The following is an 18,061-nucleotide window of genomic DNA, read 5'->3' on the forward strand; positions in this document are numbered from 1 at the left end:
GACCCTGCAATCACTGCCTTTGGGCAGGAAGGGAGAAAGTGAGAGGGGCACAAGGAGAAGGAAGAGGGGCAGAGAGAGGGTGAGTGCAGGAACAGGACAAGTCAGAGTGGTCTGAGGAGAAAAAGGAAGGAAGGAGGAAGAAGAAGAAAGCGCAGAGGCCATGCTTTCGGCCAGAACTTGTGGTGGTTCTAGGTAAGGCCCCAAGCAGCAGCTCCATTACAACTGAGTATGAGGAAGAGTAGAGGCATGGAAAGCTCCGAGCCCAAGACCCAGGAGCCCAGATCGAAGTCAGCTCTGTGGGAGGGCACACCGCAGTACGACTATGTCTGCTTTGAGAAATGCACCCGGTATGGGATACCCGTGGAGGCAGGACGCGAGGCTGGGGGGACAGGGGACGACCTGCACTGCCTGGAGAACTCCCTCAGCTACCCACAGGTAGGGCTGGACAACTGGGACCTTGGTGGCAGCGCAAGTCTCCCTGGGATCACTTGGGGTGCTGTCGAGCACACGTCCCTGTCCCCCTTTTTGCTTGCTGACTCCCAGATCAGACACTGACTTCCTCAGTTGTACTGGTACCCAGGAGTGCTACTTACATTTCAAGTCAGGAGTAATTTTCACCTGCTGTGGACACAAAGAGAGTTAGAATTGGTGAGCTGGGATGGGGAAAATCAAATTAGACCATTAATATATGTGTGACAGCACAAAGAAACTGCAGCTGCCTTTGGCTACACGGTGATACTGAGTAGAAGAGTGAATAAAACCAAAGAGAACAGTGATGTGTGTAGATGGGTATCTATCTGCACAGCTGTATAGATGTAGTCATGCAAAGCTCTGTTCTGACTTTTCTCTGGCCAAAAAGCAGTTCATTATCATAGACCCATACATGTGTATTGATAATTTTGATAACTCTTAGGGAAACTGTAAATAAGGGATTTTCTAACCCTTAAACTTGACATTACTCTTGCTCTGGTTCACACAAGCAGCAGTTCAGGAAAATATCTAGGATGTAGATGTACTTTGGTTATGGCTTCTTGTTCCATTACCCTCTGTATCTCCTTTAGCTCTCCTTTTGGGACAGCCTCCTGCAAATGGGAGGTTTTACAGCAGAGTCCTGGTGTCTTATTTCCTACCACTCTGCTCAGACTAAGCTGACATAGACAGCTTTTGAGTAACAAAGGATCCAGTCATATCCAGTCAGATGATGAGGAAGAGAATGTGTGAATGTGAAATTCAGATAGAGCAGATGTTTCTCTTTATGTGAATACAAATCCCCTTAAATGAATGCTGAGGTGAATTACTGGAGAATGAGGGAGTGGATGCATTAATCACCTCCTGAAGACTTTTGTGATTTAGGAACAGAGAAAAAGACCACATTTGCTACCAAGAAAATAACTTCCTATATATATGCATCCTAATAAGAATCATATGTTCCACCTCGCCAAAGATTAGAAAATCAGTTAAATGGCCATACTCAGGAATTTCTTGTCTGAAACCTGTCTAAAGCATCTGAGAGTTTACCAGTAACTCCTGCACTAAACTCTGCCAAACCCACTCCCTAGATGATTTGGAAGCAGCAGTCCAAAGGGTCAGGTGTCTGGGCAGAGGACTGGTGAGGTTTACTCTTCATTTACACTAGGGCAAGGCAATGGTTTGGCTGCAGCAGGTGCCCTAGCAGGGTGAGCATGGGGTGGGGTGGAGCTGAACTCCAGCAGGATGAGACACTGGAACAGGTTCCCTAGGGAAGCTGTGGAAGTCCTATCCCTGCAAGGATTCACGTGCAGATTGGATGAGGCTCTGAGCAACCAGGTGTAAGGAGAGGTGTCCCTGCCCATGGCAGGGAGGTTGAAACCGGATGATCTTTCAGGCCTTTTCTAACGCAAATCATTCTATGATTCTGTAACTGTGGCCTGCTGCAGAGTGCCAACCCTGTGGCCCGGCCCAGAGTGGGGTCAGGCTGCTGCCATCAGCCCTGCCCGAGGCCACAGCTGGCCCTGGGGGAGTGTCATGGCCCCACCAAGGGGTTGCCAGGCAGGTGGAGCTGGAGAGATGAGGTGCGCTCTGGAAATGCACCTTGTGCTGCAGGAGCTGTTAGTGAGTTGGAAGTGAGGAGGAGCTGTTGGTTGCAGTTTCTCCAGTAAAGGACTTCCAGGCACAAAAACCTCCCAGTTCACAGGGATAAGCTGTTCCCACAGGTGTAATACCACTGTCACAAGCAGGCACAGAGGACACAGTGAGACAATACAAGGCCTTTTAGTGAGAGGACGAGGGCTAATGGATTGTAACTGAAACAGGGAAGATTTAGAATAGGCATTAGGAGGAAATTCTTCAGTAAGAAAGTGGTGAAACACTGGAACAGGTTTGTCAGGGAAGTTGTGGATGTTCTGTCCCAGGAAGTATTAAAGGCCAGGTTGGATGGGCTCTGAGCAAACTAAACTAGTGGGAGGTGTCACGGCCAATGTAGGGGAATTGGAACTAGATGATCTTTAAGGTTCCTTCTGACCCAAATCATTCTGCGATTCTATTATTCTTGGGACCTGGCACTGGAGCGTCTGCTGAACTCCAGCTGGAGTGTCAGCTGCTCAGGGCATGGCAGGAGACACCTGCACACACCAATAAGCAGGCCACCAAATGCATTTCCAGGTACACCTTCAGGTTGGAATGTCCCTAGGCAAGCATGCATTTGTGAACACAATTAGCAGTCTTAAAAACACATGGCTGTATTTATAGATTTACTGAAAAATATGCCCTAGTACTTCTACATAAACAGTCACATACGCACATATGTTTGCATGTTTATATATGAAACTTTATATGCAGACATGTTCTGGCAGAACCAGACTTCCTGTGCATATGTATATTTTGCTAGCCACTCATGTACATGCAGAGAAAGGATAACTATGCATGCTAATGTACACGTCTTGTACAAACATGCACACCTCTTAGCATTAAAACCAACTTTCTGCACATATTTTCATCCATTTCCATGCAAGGAAATCATTAAGATTTCTTTCCCCACTATCATGTGAAATTTTTTCAGTTGTAGAGAGAGATTTGGCTTCTTTTGTGTTCTTTTCTTTGCTAGTCTGTTTTACATGTATATTGGAAGCTATTTCAGACTGGCTCTGTGATTTTATTTGGTTTACACAAATGCCAGAACAGTGAAATATGGAACCTTCAGAAAATTGGTAGTTAATAAACATAGTTACTAGACAATAATAATAGCAGTAGGATAATAATAGTAATATATGCATAATTTTGGACAATCGAGATAACAGTAGGTTTATGATGCAATATACATTGAGAAAATATACATTTTCATACACTGTAAGATTTTGTATTTATTTCTGCATGAGAAAGCAGCTACAGCTGATAAGTATTTAGAAGCTGTTTTATTAATAACTACAGAAAGAGGGTTCACAGCAGAGAGCTCCCTCAGCAATACACAGATGGGTGTAATAGGAGGGATATGTAATGAGTAATTAAGCAATGCAGTATTATGGAATAACAGACTCACAGAAAGATGGACCTCTGAAAGTCTTCCAAGCTCCTGTTCCCAGCAAGGCTGACTCCAAAGCTAGGTCATATTGTCCAGTGCCTTGTCCAGGCAAATTCTGAACACCTCCAAGATTGAAGATTCCCCAGTCTCTCTGAGCATTTGTTATCTGTGCTGAACCACTCTTGAGATAGGGTGGACAAGGACATGTTTTCCTTATATAGTCAGACTGTCCTTTCTTGCAAGTTATACCTTTTTCCTTTCACTGTGTCCCTTCATGAAGTCTCACTCTGATGTTTCTCTCCAGCTCCCTTCTCCATCCAGATGTTGGGACTGCTATTAGATCTCCCCTCTGCAATCTGTTCTTCAGAATAAAACTATTATTTTGTTGCTGCCCTCCTCCCCTCATGTTTGCTTCATTGACTCATGTCTGAGCAGTTGAGACCATGCTTTTTACTGACTTAAATTTACTTATGAAGGCAGTTTTTGGAGGTTTCACTTTTAGAGACCAAATATGGCTATTTTTTTTTGTAGCCTAAGGAAGAAAATTTCAGGAACAGCAGGGTGGCCACATCAATGGCCAGGAGCAGCAGATTCAAAACAATAAGCACTGGCAGTGCTGGTGCAAGGACTGGAGTATGCTGTGGAGCATAGCTCCATCTGAATGGCATGGGAAATAGCTCATTAGGCTTTGGACTCTGAGAGGAGAGCAGTTTTATGCAGGCACTGAGTTCTCAGAAAACAGTTCCCAGACAAGTCTTGAGACTGTGGTGCTGTACATGTTTTCCCCCTGTGATTCTGTGCAGCTCTTCCTCCACTACTCAAGCAATGAAACTTCCACGTCTTTTTTGCAAATAAATAGCCTGCTGGCTTACAGTTAACTGTTAATCAGTGCTTCCTCCCTGAAAATTAATTTTACCCTGGTGGTACTTTCTCTGTGTTTGTTTTTTTGGATTCTGCCCTTTTAGCAGTATTTATACCTTCAGCTGTTTTACACTGTTATCATGTTGTCACTCAGCATTTAGCCAAGCTAGACATGATAGTACCTCCTCTGGTAATTGATACCTTTTAACATTCTCTCCAGATTTTCTGGTACTCAGAAACCCTGTATTGTGTTATGGACTGAGCACCAGAAGAAGGAACAGTCTGTATCTGGCTGTGTTATATTTTTACATGTCTTCTAATGGAGTGGACATTTCTTGCTTAACCTAATTTTGGTTTAAGGTCATCCTGTGATTTCTTAATTCTTTCTCTGTCCCACAGTCTCCTACCATTTTAAATAGTGCCAGAGTCTTGGAGAAGCAAAGCCCGTGTATGAAGAAGCATTCTTTAAGTGAGTTGAGACTAATTTATTCTCCAGGACAGAACCTTCATGTTTGAAAACTAAATCCTCTTCTTCCGTACCCTGAGTGCCCCATTTCCCAGATGGACTCAGTGAAATAGGTTACTGTATAAGGACTTCTATCACTCATACTATCTATACCCTACCATGCTGTTCCATCTGGGCAGGAGGAATACTCTAAATTTGAATATCACACTTGACACAGGTTTTAATTCATAGTTCGCATTAAGCTATATTTGATAAAAACCCGTCCATCATGACTATATAAAGGCAATGAAACATCTGCTAATACTTGGCATTTCTGACTGAAGTAGACACAGTGAGAGAAAAAAGAAGTAATCTGCTGTTTAGGACTGGATTCTGTATGTGAAAGCTCACCTTGTAGATGAAGTTTTTCAGCCTGATATTTCATTGTCTTGTCTATATTATAGGGCTCATAGTGTGGCCATCCCACACTGCAAAAAGTCTGCATTGCTTAATTTGCCTAGAGCATGTTGATAATAATGGGATTATTAATTACATTATATTTGTCAGCTTCCAATACAGTGATGAATGGAAGAATACTTTTAGATGTTCAGATAGGGTCAATTTGTTTAAGAGACAGCAGGTAAGCCACCTTAAGAGCAGGATGATTTAAAAAAAAAAAGCCTAGATGTGTGTTCTGAAAAAAGAATACTAGGGATTTTGATGGGAGCCATTGCACACAGTTCGAGTGTCTCTTGAGGAATGTATGCAAATAAATGTACTGCTTAGGGCATCCAGTAATTTGTTATGTGGAAATATTAATTAGCATTGAAGCAGGTGCTCAGAAAAGGTGGGGGATTTCCACCCTTCGAGGTGTTTAGGAAATGCCTGGATAAGGTTTTGAGTAGGTTGATCTGTCTTTGGAGTCCAGTGTGATGAGCAGAGCCCTGTACTAGTGTCCTCCAGAGCTGATTACAGCTTCCAGTGTAAATCTTTCTGTGAGTCTCTGGATCTGTTTGATCTCACATTCTCTCACAAACATATAATCTGTATTATGCCTGTTGTACAGATGATGTTTCGGCTCATGGACATGCCCAGGGAACAAGAGCAACATCTTCTGTGCTACTTTGAAAGCGGGAGTCACAAATCTGTCAACTAGGAATGTCTTTAAGTGCATGATAGTGCTTTATATTTCTCATGGGCCTTGTCATTCTCCAGCTGAAGTTTCTGATTTTGCTGATCAAAACATAGAACACTCCCCTCTTGCTACTCAGAAAACCTTAGAGAAGCAGATGTTGGGCTGGGGAGGAAGTCAAGGGTCACATTCTCACAGTGCCAAGATCACCAGACCTGGTAACCTGGCCTCAAGTAAAGTCAAAGCTGGTTCACAGGACAGGTGACATGTAGAGCTACATGTCTCTGCTACTCAAATGCTACTCCCCACGTCTACTCTGAAAGAGTGAGGAAGGATAGCTGCTCTTGAGGGAAACTGATTAATAAACAAGGGGGCACAGTCAAGATCCTTCGAGATCTTTTGATATCTCATTTTGGACAAGATGGCACAACTGTCAAGTTTACTACAGATCCATGTGTGAAATGTCTTTGGCAAGCACATGTAGCTACTCATGAGTTGCATATAATGTCAGGATAAGTATCTGAGGACAAAGACTGGATTAGGCAGCTAGGAAATTCAGAGGATTTGTGTGAAAATGCTTGATGATTTGGGTAAATAATGGGAAGCGTGCAGAACCCTGAGCAGATGCTGCTTCTTTTCCTCCACAGACACCTTCAGTGGCTGTGTGCCCTGTTAAGCATTCCTTGGCTGCAGAAGGAGCAGATGCAGAACATTCCTGCAGCCTGCTTGATAGTGTAATACCTCTGGAACCCTTCAGAGATATTTCACAGTGTTGCTGAAGTCTATAAGACAGCAGCAGCCTTGTGAACTTTTTTGACCTTCTTTTGTACCTTCAGAAAACCTGCTCAATCTCTTCAGACCTGAGCCAACTCTTTTTCAGGATGCTAGGAAGCAATTAAAGTCAGTGATTCTATCTTTTACATCCCAAAAGGAAGCAAAAAGATTGTTAAGACATTAGGAAGAGGGAACCAGAAGGAAAAAAAAATAAATAAATATCATCTGGCTGAGAGCTTCTGTGTCTGTTTCCTTCCTTGGGTACATTTAGGTCTGTACCTCTGACTGTTAGTAGATCTGCTTTTCCTCTTTCATGGTGCTTGGAAAGGAGCATTTGCATTGCTTTTTCCTTTTGACGTCTCTTGCTTTCTGCTCCTCTAGCTTTATGGCCAATACACAGACCAGATATCTGACTTTGCAGAGAAGGAAGCAGCAAAACTACTCAATAAGAAGCAGGACCAAAAGAGCAATGAAGGACCCCGGAAACGTGCAAGTCAAGTAGAGATCAAAGAAGAGCACTATTCCAAATGTCAAGGTAGGGATCATTCAGTTTTAATAATCCTGTGACCAGGCATTGTGTAGGCCAGCCAGAGATGGAATTTAAGCAAGGCAAAAAGACAAGAAAATTGTGACTGGAGAGAAACAGAGAAGGAAAATCAATCATAGCCGACCCAAACGACTTTTTAGTGACAGCTTTAATGCTAGGAAGAGCCAAGATATGTTTGGGAAAAAGGCCAGTCCCAAGGTAATTAATTTTATTTGCAACAGATCTCCATAACAGAAGGAAAACGACTTTCTTATGTCACATTTTTGCTGCTAGTGCACAAGATGTTAAATTCCACACACATGCTTCCAATGCAGGGTGTCTGGATCTAGATGATCTTTAAGGTCCCTTCCAACCCAAACTATTGTATGATTCTATGATTTTGTGACACAATGTAAGAGACCGATGGGTGCCAGTCCTTCAACACTAAGCCCATGATGCTTCCAAATAAATCCTGTTGCAGTCATTTCTCAGCATAGGAGCAGAAAGACAGACACAGGCTTCATCTCTGTTCCCTCAGTTTTTCTGGTTCACTCTTCCCTCCACAGACTGTGCTAGACGCATCCAGAAGTATGTTACCAAGAAACTTGGAGAGGACTGGATTTTCTTGGTTCTGTTGGGCCTGGTCATGGCGTTGGTGAGCTGGGGAATGGATTATGCCAGTGCGAAAAGCCTACAGGGTGGGTCTCCTTCGGGTGTTGTAAAAACACATTTTAAATTGTATGAAAGTTTTACAAAGCCCAGTGACCAGTGATCTCCTACTGTAACATCAGTGTCCCATCCTCACCCATCACTGCCTGGGAAGTCTGAAGTACTTGAAATATAGTAGAGAAAAAGTTAACTAGGGAGAGGCTCTTTAAAGAGATGGCAGGGAAAAATCTAGAAGGAAGCAGGCAGAAACATGTGTGTGAGTCAAAGACAAACCATTATTTTTACTCCCTTTTCCTCCTGCTCTCTTGAATGTGTAGGGCAAAGGGAAGTGATGCTGTTGTCCTTCTTATACTGATTCCCATCCTCCCCAGATCTGTTGAGCACATGGGAGGTGGGAAGGGAAAGGGGTTCTTACATGCCTTCCTGACGCTGTTTCTTCTTTTTACCTCATTATTGTTCATTCCAACTTTTGCTTATACAGTGCCCTGTAGTTTCCTGCTACCTGGTCACAGAGCTCTCTTCTTTAACACTTTTCACGAAGATTCCCTAATCACTGTCTTTTATCCCTTCCTTGCATATTTCCTGTGGTTCTTCTCCACTTTGCCAGCTATAATGGTTACTAGATCTTTCAGTCCACCTGCCCCCCATTTCCATGCACACAGGCATACACAATATTGTCCACATCCTCTTAACTGCACTGTTCCTATGTCCTTATGCTCAGTGTCCCCGTCCTAACCTGCACATGCACACCAACCCTTTCCTCTCAGTGCTCTTGGCTGCTGATGTCCACCAGGCACTGCAGTTCTGAGATCTCCCAATATCCTTTCAACCCAGTGTTCCTCCTTCTAGAGCTTCCCCATCCACCAGGCATCTGGCTTACCCTACCAGTCTCAGAAGACCCTTGTGCTTCATACTCCCTGCAGCTGAGTTCTTTGTTTCATTGTTTGTTTCTTTCTCACCACCAAGTCTCAGCCTCCTGCTGTGTGGAAAGTCAGCTCAGGCAAAGATCAACCACGTAGGAGCTGCAGTTCAGTTTGGATTCTCAGTAGCTTATGCTTTTGTACCTGGCTTAGCAATGGTCAAAACAGTTTTTTAATAGTTGGCACAGCTCCCTTCATGCTGCTGCTTTAAAGGCAAATCACAAGCAGAGCTTTTAAGCTAGTTTTTCAGAAAGAACCATTTTTTATGTGATTGAGAGCACAAACTATTGGTGGACCTTCAAGACTCGCGTAAGTCCACAGACTGGCAAATGATAAGTCCTTCTACAGTGCTTCATCTTCACAGCCCCCTGTAACACACCTCTTCTTACACCACACTTGGGCACAGCTATTAACACTCTCTGAGAACAGAAAGCCACTTCTATCCATACCTGCATGATGCCTGTATTGTTTGGGGACTTGTAGTTAAAATGTAACAAATCATGTCTTCGAAAAAGAGGACTTGAGGATATAATTTCTCTGTAAGATTTTGTATGGGCATGCTTAGCAAGTGTATGACTCTTTGATGTCTACCAGCCTGTTTAGAGCAGCTGTGGTTACTGACCTCTTTGTTTGTCTGTCTACAGCCTACAAGTGGATGTACAGAGAGCTGCACCCAAATGTTCCTCTGCAGTATCTGGTGTGGGTTATATACCCACTTCTTCTTATTCTGTTTGCGGCCATTTTCTGCCACCTCGTCTCTCCACAGGCTGTCGGTGAGGGTAGAAGGCATGACAAGATCTGTTTCTGTCTGTTTGCTTTTCTTATTCCATTTGCCTGCAGGTTTTCTTAATCCCCTGCTCTGCTGCTTTTTCAGGGTCTGGCATCCCAGAGCTCAAGACAATTATGAGAGGAGTGGTCCTCAAGGAATATCTTACTCCCAAAGCTTTTGTCGCCAAGGTTGTGGCTCTCACAGCTGGGCTGGGAAGTGGCATGCCTGTGGGGAAAGAGGTAAATATTGCTGTGGTGTCCAGGGTCTGGGAGGTGAGAGGTGTTGTCTGTGGAAGAAGGTCTATAAGTGTTTTCTTTATTTGGTACCATTTCTCTTCTCAAAGCTCTGCTTTTCCCAGCAATATTTATCTTCCATTGACCATTTTTCTTCAACTTTGGAAGGCTCAATATAGAAAACATCAAAGAACTCGAGTCAGGTAGTCTTTAAGAGAGGGAGGAAGAAAAAAAAAAGATTGGAAGACTGGCTGAGATGGCCAAAGAGAAATTATGAAATCTGCAATGGCTAAATGATTGTAAGTTACTAGAGAGTAACCCTCTGATTTTCTTCTCCTTTTCTCTTGCAGGGTCCTTTTGTGCATATTGCCAGCATCTGTGCTGCAGTTCTCAGCAAGTTCATGTCAATCTTTTGTGGTGTGTATGAGGTAACGCACATGACTCTGCATACGGCTCTTCCACAGGCTCAACTCCTAAGATAGGATAGTATTGGTAGGCCATAAGATAGAGAGCATATGGATTGAAGTTCACTCTACTGCTGTAGAGCAGTAAAATAATAACCAAAGAAATTGGTAGAGGGAGGCCAGATATACAGTCAGATGTGCAGGACCACCAATGTTACCTGCCAATTACACAGAGGCTGGTTAGGAATATGCATTTGATGATTTTTCAATCTCATTATGCTGATACCGATGCACTGAGATCATTGTCTGTATAAAAAATAGCTGCAGAAGATCAATTTGTCTTTAAGCCAAATTTTTACAGCGTTGCTAATTATAGACCCTGAGACTGTGTCCAGGCTTTTGCTGTCGCAGAACAGCTTCTGCAGGCTGATCACTGTATTGACTAGTTGTATTAAAAATCTATTAACTGCCTATATAGCTAACTGCAGGGGCTGCTTACATGCAGGCTCCTAGCAGGAACTGGCTGTGTAATACAACAGGAGGTGCTTTTCTACATGAGTAGACCCTGTCTGTATGTGAGGACCAGATGACACTGTTGAAGACCAGCTGACAGTACTAAAGACTGCACTAAAGTGTAAAGCCTGCTATTTGTAATAGCAATGGCTGAATCTGCTGCTGGCTGTTGCTTCACTTCATTGTTCTGGATGCTAACCCCTGGCTGTGCTCCCTGTAACCCCAGCATGCCTTTCTCTGGCTGCACTTTCTGTTCCAGAATGTGCATAGGCAGTTCGATCTCCTGGTGGCGGCTTGCACAGCTGGAGTTGGATGTTGCTTCGGCGCTTCTCTTGGAGGCAAGTGTCTTCCTATGTGTGACATTTAACGTACAACTCATTTAGCCTCTTGCTGTGAGATTTCCTGCTCTCAGGAAAGGTTCTCCCCAGTCACCTCTCCAGCCTGGCAACATGAGTTTTCTTCTCATGTGTAACTGGTAACAGCAAAAGGAAGGGAAGGCTCTAGGAAAAGTGACACCTATTAATGTGCTGATTTCTAATGATGCAGCTTGTCCCTGTCTGTCATGGACGTTGTTCAACCTGGAGAGCACTAAGGTCTGCCCAGAAAATCAACAAGGAGTAGAGAACATAAATTTTAAAAACCCTTCATTAAAGGAGTAGCAACATGTAAGGACAGGAGATGATGGCAAATATGACAGGAAATTATAATGTGAAACTACAAATGAACATTTAATCAGTGAACTGAAGAACAAAAATACCAGTGTGTAAAGTTTTGCACTCCTGACATAAATGAGATGCAAAGGGCCAGTATGATGGTTGGAGTCTGAAGTAATGGTATTTGAGGAGGGGCTGAGGAAGCTGGGTTTGCTCAGCCTAAAGAAGAAAAGGCTGAAGGAGGATAATTTAACTGATGTCATCAATCACCCAAAGGAAGCTTTTAGCAAAGATTGATCCAGGCTTTTTTCAGAAGGGCACAACTTGCAACAAGGGAAATTCTGACTGTGTATAAAGAGAATACATTCCCCTCCTCCAAGGGCAGTTCAGCACTGGCACAGATGCCCAGGAGGACTGGGGAATCTCCACCCTGGGAGATGCTCAGGACTTACCTGGACAAGAATCTTGATCTAGCCTTGGAATTAGCACAACTCTGAGCAGGAAATTGGATAAGACATCTCCAGTGGCTCCTTGCCACTTTTCTATGATCCTACTTTGAGTAGAAATGTGTAAGTTTATCCCTCTTCTCTTGCATTTGTACTAGTCTTCTGGATCACATAAGTTTTTTAAACAGCACATGGTAACTTCTACTTAAAACAGTGGAAGTAGTAACTCCTTTGTAAAACAGTGGGAGCAAGCTGGAAGTTATCATAAATAATTTGTCTTAAAATGTTCTATACTCTTTGTTGTGTCTTCCTCTCCCATGCACTGCCCCTAACCTCTCTATAAGGTGATTGTGCCCAGTAGTTTAAGGAGTTTTTTAGATGAAGTGTTTTTTCTAAGTTGGCTTTCATGCACTACTTTTCTGCTAGTCATAAAATAGATGAGTTAGCTGATAAATTCAACATGGTCTTGCATCAACAGTAACAACAGTTACTCTGGTTTGCTATTAAAGAAAGGAAGGAACCTAGCTTGTAAGCTACAAATTTGAGGTTGTTTTGTGGATAACATGAGAGAAGATGTGCCAGGAAGAAAATCAGGTTCAGCATGAGACAGGCTGAGATCTGTGCATATGTGGTCAATCTAGCAAGTTGGACACAGCCTGAGCTGAAGCCTGAGGCTTCAAAGCAAAACTTGGAAGTCTGCCAAAAACCTTGAAAAAAAGCAGGTTCAGAACAAGGAATAGATTCTAGTCAGGTGCAACTATTAGTAATATGCAGGGGAACAGTGAATCTCTCTTAATAGTGAAAAAAACCCCAACAAATACACAAAAAACCCCCAACAAACCAAGCCAAATAAACAAAAAACAAAACCAAAACCATTTCATAACACAGTCTACATACAGTTCTTGTTTCTTTCTATGTTCCTGGAATTGATATAGTCTCAGAGGCTGCAGGACACATTATGCACACTTCACTGAGAGAGGCTAGAAAAGAAAAGAGAAGGGTAGAGGAGTTGTCTAATTGCTGTCCTCTGTAGCTAAAGAGGGTGTTACACAAACTAGTCAAACTGTTCTCGGAGAACAGTGAAAGGACAGGAGACTACAGGCACAACTTGCAACTAGGGAAATTTTATCTATGCATGAAAAAAAATTCTCCCCTTGCCCCTAAGGTGGTTCAGGGTGGCACAGGTGTCAGGAGAGATTGGGGAATCTTCACCCTTGGAGGTACTTAATCCCTTCTTTGCCTCAGTCTTTAGTAGTAGACCAGTTGTTCTCTAGGTACCCAGCCCCCTGAGCTAGAAAATGGGGATGGGGACCAGAATGGAGCCCTCATAATCCAAGAGGAAATGGTTAGTGACCTACACCACTTAGGCATACAAAAATCTATGGGGCCGGATGGGATCCACTCAAAGGTACTGAGAGACCTGGCAGAAGTGGTCAGCAAGCCATTTTCCATCGGTCCTGGCTAACCAGGGAGGTGCCCAGGTAGCAAAGAAGGCAAACAGCATCTTGGCCTGTATCAGGGATCGTGTTGCCAGCAGGATTCGGGCAGTTTTGGGCCTCCCAGTACGAGAAAGACGTTGAGGTGCTGCAGCATGTCCAAAGAAGAGCAAAAATAGTCTTCCAAAACTGTCTTAGGAGAGAGTCTACCTTTTATGCCTTCCGTTTCCCTTTATAGTCTTGACTGTTTTTACCAGGACAGCACAATCCTTTACTAGGTGATCTGTTACCCGCTGACCTACCCAGGATGACCTACCTACCCATCTCTCCACACTCAGTCCTGAATGTGCATGTGCCTTGTGCACACAAACTCATAGGGTGGGTTTTTTGAGGCACTCTCTGGCACATGTGAATCCTGAGATTCCCTGCCAAAGTGAAAGAGATGGAGTAAAACACTCCTGTGTGCCTTCCGCATTTGCCATGAGACATTTCGTCTACAGTGACAGAAATGTGCATGGTTCAAAGAAAGACAAGATGCTGCCTTCTTCATGTGTCTTGAAGATGTGACTCTATGTGTGTGCCAGTCTTTTACCAGGTCTCACCTTTCTAATATTTTAAAGCCATCCAGAAGGGAGAAGTAAGATAATTATAGCTGTAACTCTAAGATAGGTGACAGAGCTGAGTGACAGCATGTGGCGGTACCTGCCAATTTTGTTACTCATGCTCTGCTTTCTCTCCTCCTTCTTCCTGTTTGTCTGTCTCTCTTTGTCTCTTTCACCAGTAGCAGCCATATTATTACACGGATGTCCTGACCGTGGGTTGTGCTGTCGGGGTCGGCTGCTGCTTTGGGACACCACTTGGAGGCAAGTGGCTGTTCTGTTTCCTTTTTCTCAGGCACCTAAATCCTCCCCTGCCCAGTACTCTTCTCCTCTCCCCATTTCCTGCACCATATTTCTGATCTGCCAGCTACCTTGGACAAAGAAACTTTAATGTTACCAACCTCCCCAGCATCTCTGATCTGGTCTTTTTTCCACATTGTCCACCTTCTGCAGGCAAGAGGAGAAGGCTCTCCAGAACAGTGGTGTCCAAACTGGGATGTGCATACCCCAGGAGAGCTCACTATCATTTATTGGGGTGTGGGAAGAAAATATCAGAATTCCTATTTTTTTAATATTAGAATAAATCAAGCTTTACTAATATTCAGCACACATCTCATCACCAGTGTTCCCCAGTCAGTGTGTTGGATTGCCACTGGCCACAAACAGTGTTCACAACACAGAGGGTTTGCAGTGGTGCCCCCACTTATTTGCTTGCTTTCAGCACTCTGCAGTCATGGTGTAGCCACATAAGTGGATTGTAATGTTAACTGAACTAATCCTCACAAAATGGATAAGTGGCTTGAAAAGATTCCTGCAAAGAGACCATGGATTGAATATAGTACTAATAATGTGAGCACAAACAAATGGCAAGATAATGGCAGAGCTGACACTTCTCCTGTTCCTAGAAGAAGCTCTTAATCAGCCACATTACAAGGTAAAAACCAGGATCAGCTAATCAGGTCTGACAAGAAATTGGCCCAAAATAGGAAATTATCAAAGACTATTTGAAGCATGGATTAACAGTGAGCCTCACCTTAAGTGCTTTGAGAAGTTAGCTAATGATGATATGAAGCCATCAGAATTAGCAAGACATTTAAAAACTAAGCATTCAGAACAAGACAAACCTCTACAATTTTTAAAGCAATGTTTCAAACGGTGTGATATTCAATCCAGTACTTTGTAAAATGTCACTAAACTTAACGATAAATGTTTAGAAGCCTCCTTTGGGGTTTCTTACTTCATTACAAAAGACAAAAAGCCACATACCACTAGGGAAACACTTCTTCGTCCTGCCATGGTAAAAATGGCTGAAATAATATCAGAGAGCAATACAGGGAAAAACTAAAATGCATTCCTTTGTCAGCAAACACTGGTGGAAGATGCACAGAAAATATTGCTGAAGATTTGAAGAAACAAATACTAGTATAAGTTACAGTGTGAGAAGCTTGCTATGCAGCTGGATGAATATACAGATATTTCTAACATGTCTCAGCTTATGGTATTTGCCAGATTCTGCTTTGATAGGGAAATACATGAAGAACCACTTTCTGTGAGCTACTAAGGGAAAGATCCACCACGGAAGATGTATTCTCAACAATAAATTACTTCTTTAATAAAAATGGAAAACCTGTGCAACAACCAGTGGGGCAGCTGCTTTGACTGGCATAAGATAAGGATTGCATGGTGATGTTACATAGATAACCTGAAAATCAGTCACTGCATTGCTCCCAGGCAAGCTATTGCAGGAAATTTACTATCCAAATTTTAAAAAACCACCTTTGCATAAGTGGTGGCTGGGATCGAAAAAATAGTATCATGATTCAGTCAGCACAGCCAAAGATGCATTTCTTCTATGTATCTTTGTGAGACATTTTATTTTAGCTGTGGCAGACATTCAGCATCAAAATAAACTGCATAGAACCAGACTTCTGAATCGCTGTATCACAGAGTTTTAAACCAAGATTTTTTAAAAATAAAAGAAATAAATCTTTTTAATGAGAACAAAAGCTTTTTGTTCCATTAATATATAAAACAAATTCCTTTTAAAAAATTGTTTATTTCATCTTGATCTCATCTTTTTTAAATTTCTGGTTTAGTGTATGTTTCATATGGTACACAATATATTAGTACAGTAGTACTTGTATATAGTTTTAAAATAAATCCACATATATTGATAGGGGTGCATTATCTAAGAAGTTTGGAGACCACTGCTCTAGAAGACTACTTAGAAGCCTCTCTCATGCCTCTCATATTACACTTGCGATTTTAACTTTGCTCTCTTTCCAACTCTTTCTAGGGGTCCTTTTCAGCATTGAGGTCACTTCCACTTATTTTGCTGTGCGTAATTATTGGAGAGGTTTCTTTGCAGCCACCTTTAGTGCCTTCATTTTCCGAGTCCTTGCTGTTTGGAACAAGGATGCAGGTAAGCTGCTCAGCATAGTGTCCAGGCTGCAGAGAAGTATCCCAACACAGAGGATGGGACACACTACATTGTGTGCTGCTGTGATCTGCTGGAAATACCAGGGTCTGCCCTGGTCGTCTCTTGACCAGAAGCATTAAAACACAAATAGTCTAGAAAACTGAGATGATAAAAACATAAGGAGACTAGGGGAGTCCTAGAGTCTAACTGAAAGTCCTGAAAAAATAACTATCTCAGGTAAATGAAAAGTGTTGAGTGCAACATTTGTGCAGACAGAAGTAGCAGTGAATAAGACTGTTCAAGAGAACATGTTAGATACTGTGGGGATGGAGTTCCAGCTGATGCAGAAGGCTGCAATTTCTTTTGTAAACTGCTTGCTTATAATGTCTTTTATTCTTTCATCTCTTATTCTTACAATTTTATCTGCTTTATTGATCTGAGCTCCACGTAAGCAGTTGCCTTACTTAAAACTGCTATAATCTTAGTGTTTCCTGACTTGACAGGGTTGGGTTTTGTTTTGGTTTGGTTTTGGTTTGGTTTTGAGTGGGGGGTTTTTTGTGCTAAAACAGTATTTGGCTTGAATATTCTCTTGAATATAGAAAGTGTTTACATCTTTGTGTCATGATCGGATAATCAGACACATGCAGATTCTTTGTGAGGCAAAAGGAAGGTAACACAGTATTGGGTGCACAAACAGGCTTTTATTTAGGTACAAATTAGCTGGTAAGGGTTACAGCTGTATATTTTTCATAAGCTTGTAACAGATGTGATAACTAACCCTAAGCTACAAAAGAGAAAGATCAGGAAAGGAACTACAGTTAAAGGGAAGTCACCACCCAGAGCTCTAGTGGTCTCATAGTAGTGTGATACTCTTCTCCTTTATACAGTTAATTCTTGGGGTAGCCATGAGTGGTTACCCAATCACTGTTCCATGTTTGTAGTGAAAATTCTTTATCACCTCCTGCATTCCTTTGGTCCAGTTACGTGTATAGACCTCAAGTCCTTTCTGCCAAGTTGGTGATTTACATGAAAACACTCTCTGAGCCTCTTGATTAATTCAAGGCCTGCTTATCACCGGGTGTCCTTGCTCAGTGCTAGCTGTGGCACCAATTGTGTGCCTCCTTGTCTGCAGCCTCAGCACATCCCACACCATGCTCCCTGGTTCGCACCTGCCTGGTGCAATTGCCACATTGAGGACACAACGTGGGGGAGGAGGAGGGTGGGGTCTTGCAGTTGTCAGCTGAGTGAAACTGGTTCAGTAGGTTGCAGAGACATCTCTTTGCTAAACACTGCTTGTCTCTTGGATTGTTCGAGACAAGTACCATATATCCCCAATGTCACACTGCCACGTATTGAGGGGTATTCAACCATTATATCTGTCCCAAAAAACACATCTTTCTGTCCCTTCCTGAGGGAAAGATAAGAAATTTGGAGACAGATGACAGGAGATAATCTCCTTTATTTTTTTACCTACTCTAGCTCCTTTGCTGATGTCTCAAATAATTCAAAATTATCTTAATCCTGAAATATCTTAATTACCGTCCCTTCTTCAAAATCCTCAAGGTAGCCTTAATACACACATTAATGACTCTTACATTCTGCTTCATTCTCTGTTTAGGTTAAAAACTTCCATGATCCAGTTGTCTATGAAAAATACTTCCTTTTCATAGTTCTGAATTTCCTTTGTGTTGCCAGTCTCCTTGCTCTTCTGTTAAGGAGCTAGAAACTTTTGTCTAGCTAAGTCATTAATTATATTTTGAGCTTTT

General features: G+C 42.6%; 1 protein-coding gene across 1 annotated transcript in view; it reads left to right on the top strand.

Moving 5' to 3' along the window:
• The first annotated feature begins 246 nt into the window (after positions 1–246).
• The window catches only part of CLCN1 (chloride channel, voltage-sensitive 1), a 38,467-nt gene continuing 20,652 nt past the window's right edge, over positions 247–18,061 (top strand). Inside the window, exons 1-8 of the mRNA XM_009998346.1 lie at positions 247–435; positions 7,090–7,243; positions 7,801–7,932; positions 9,468–9,596; positions 9,698–9,831; positions 10,176–10,253; positions 14,062–14,140; positions 16,173–16,298. Of these exons, the coding sequence (XP_009996648.1) occupies positions 247–435; positions 7,090–7,243; positions 7,801–7,932; positions 9,468–9,596; positions 9,698–9,831; positions 10,176–10,253; positions 14,062–14,140; positions 16,173–16,298 (1,021 nt within the window). The remainder of the gene's footprint in view (positions 436–7,089; positions 7,244–7,800; positions 7,933–9,467; positions 9,597–9,697; positions 9,832–10,175; positions 10,254–14,061; positions 14,141–16,172; positions 16,299–18,061) is intronic.

This window comes from Chaetura pelagica, unplaced genomic scaffold, assembly GCF_000747805.2.
Source record: "Chaetura pelagica isolate M959 unplaced genomic scaffold, ChaPel_1.0 scaffold120, whole genome shotgun sequence".
Classification (NCBI taxonomy): Eukaryota; Metazoa; Chordata; class Aves; order Apodiformes; family Apodidae; genus Chaetura; species Chaetura pelagica.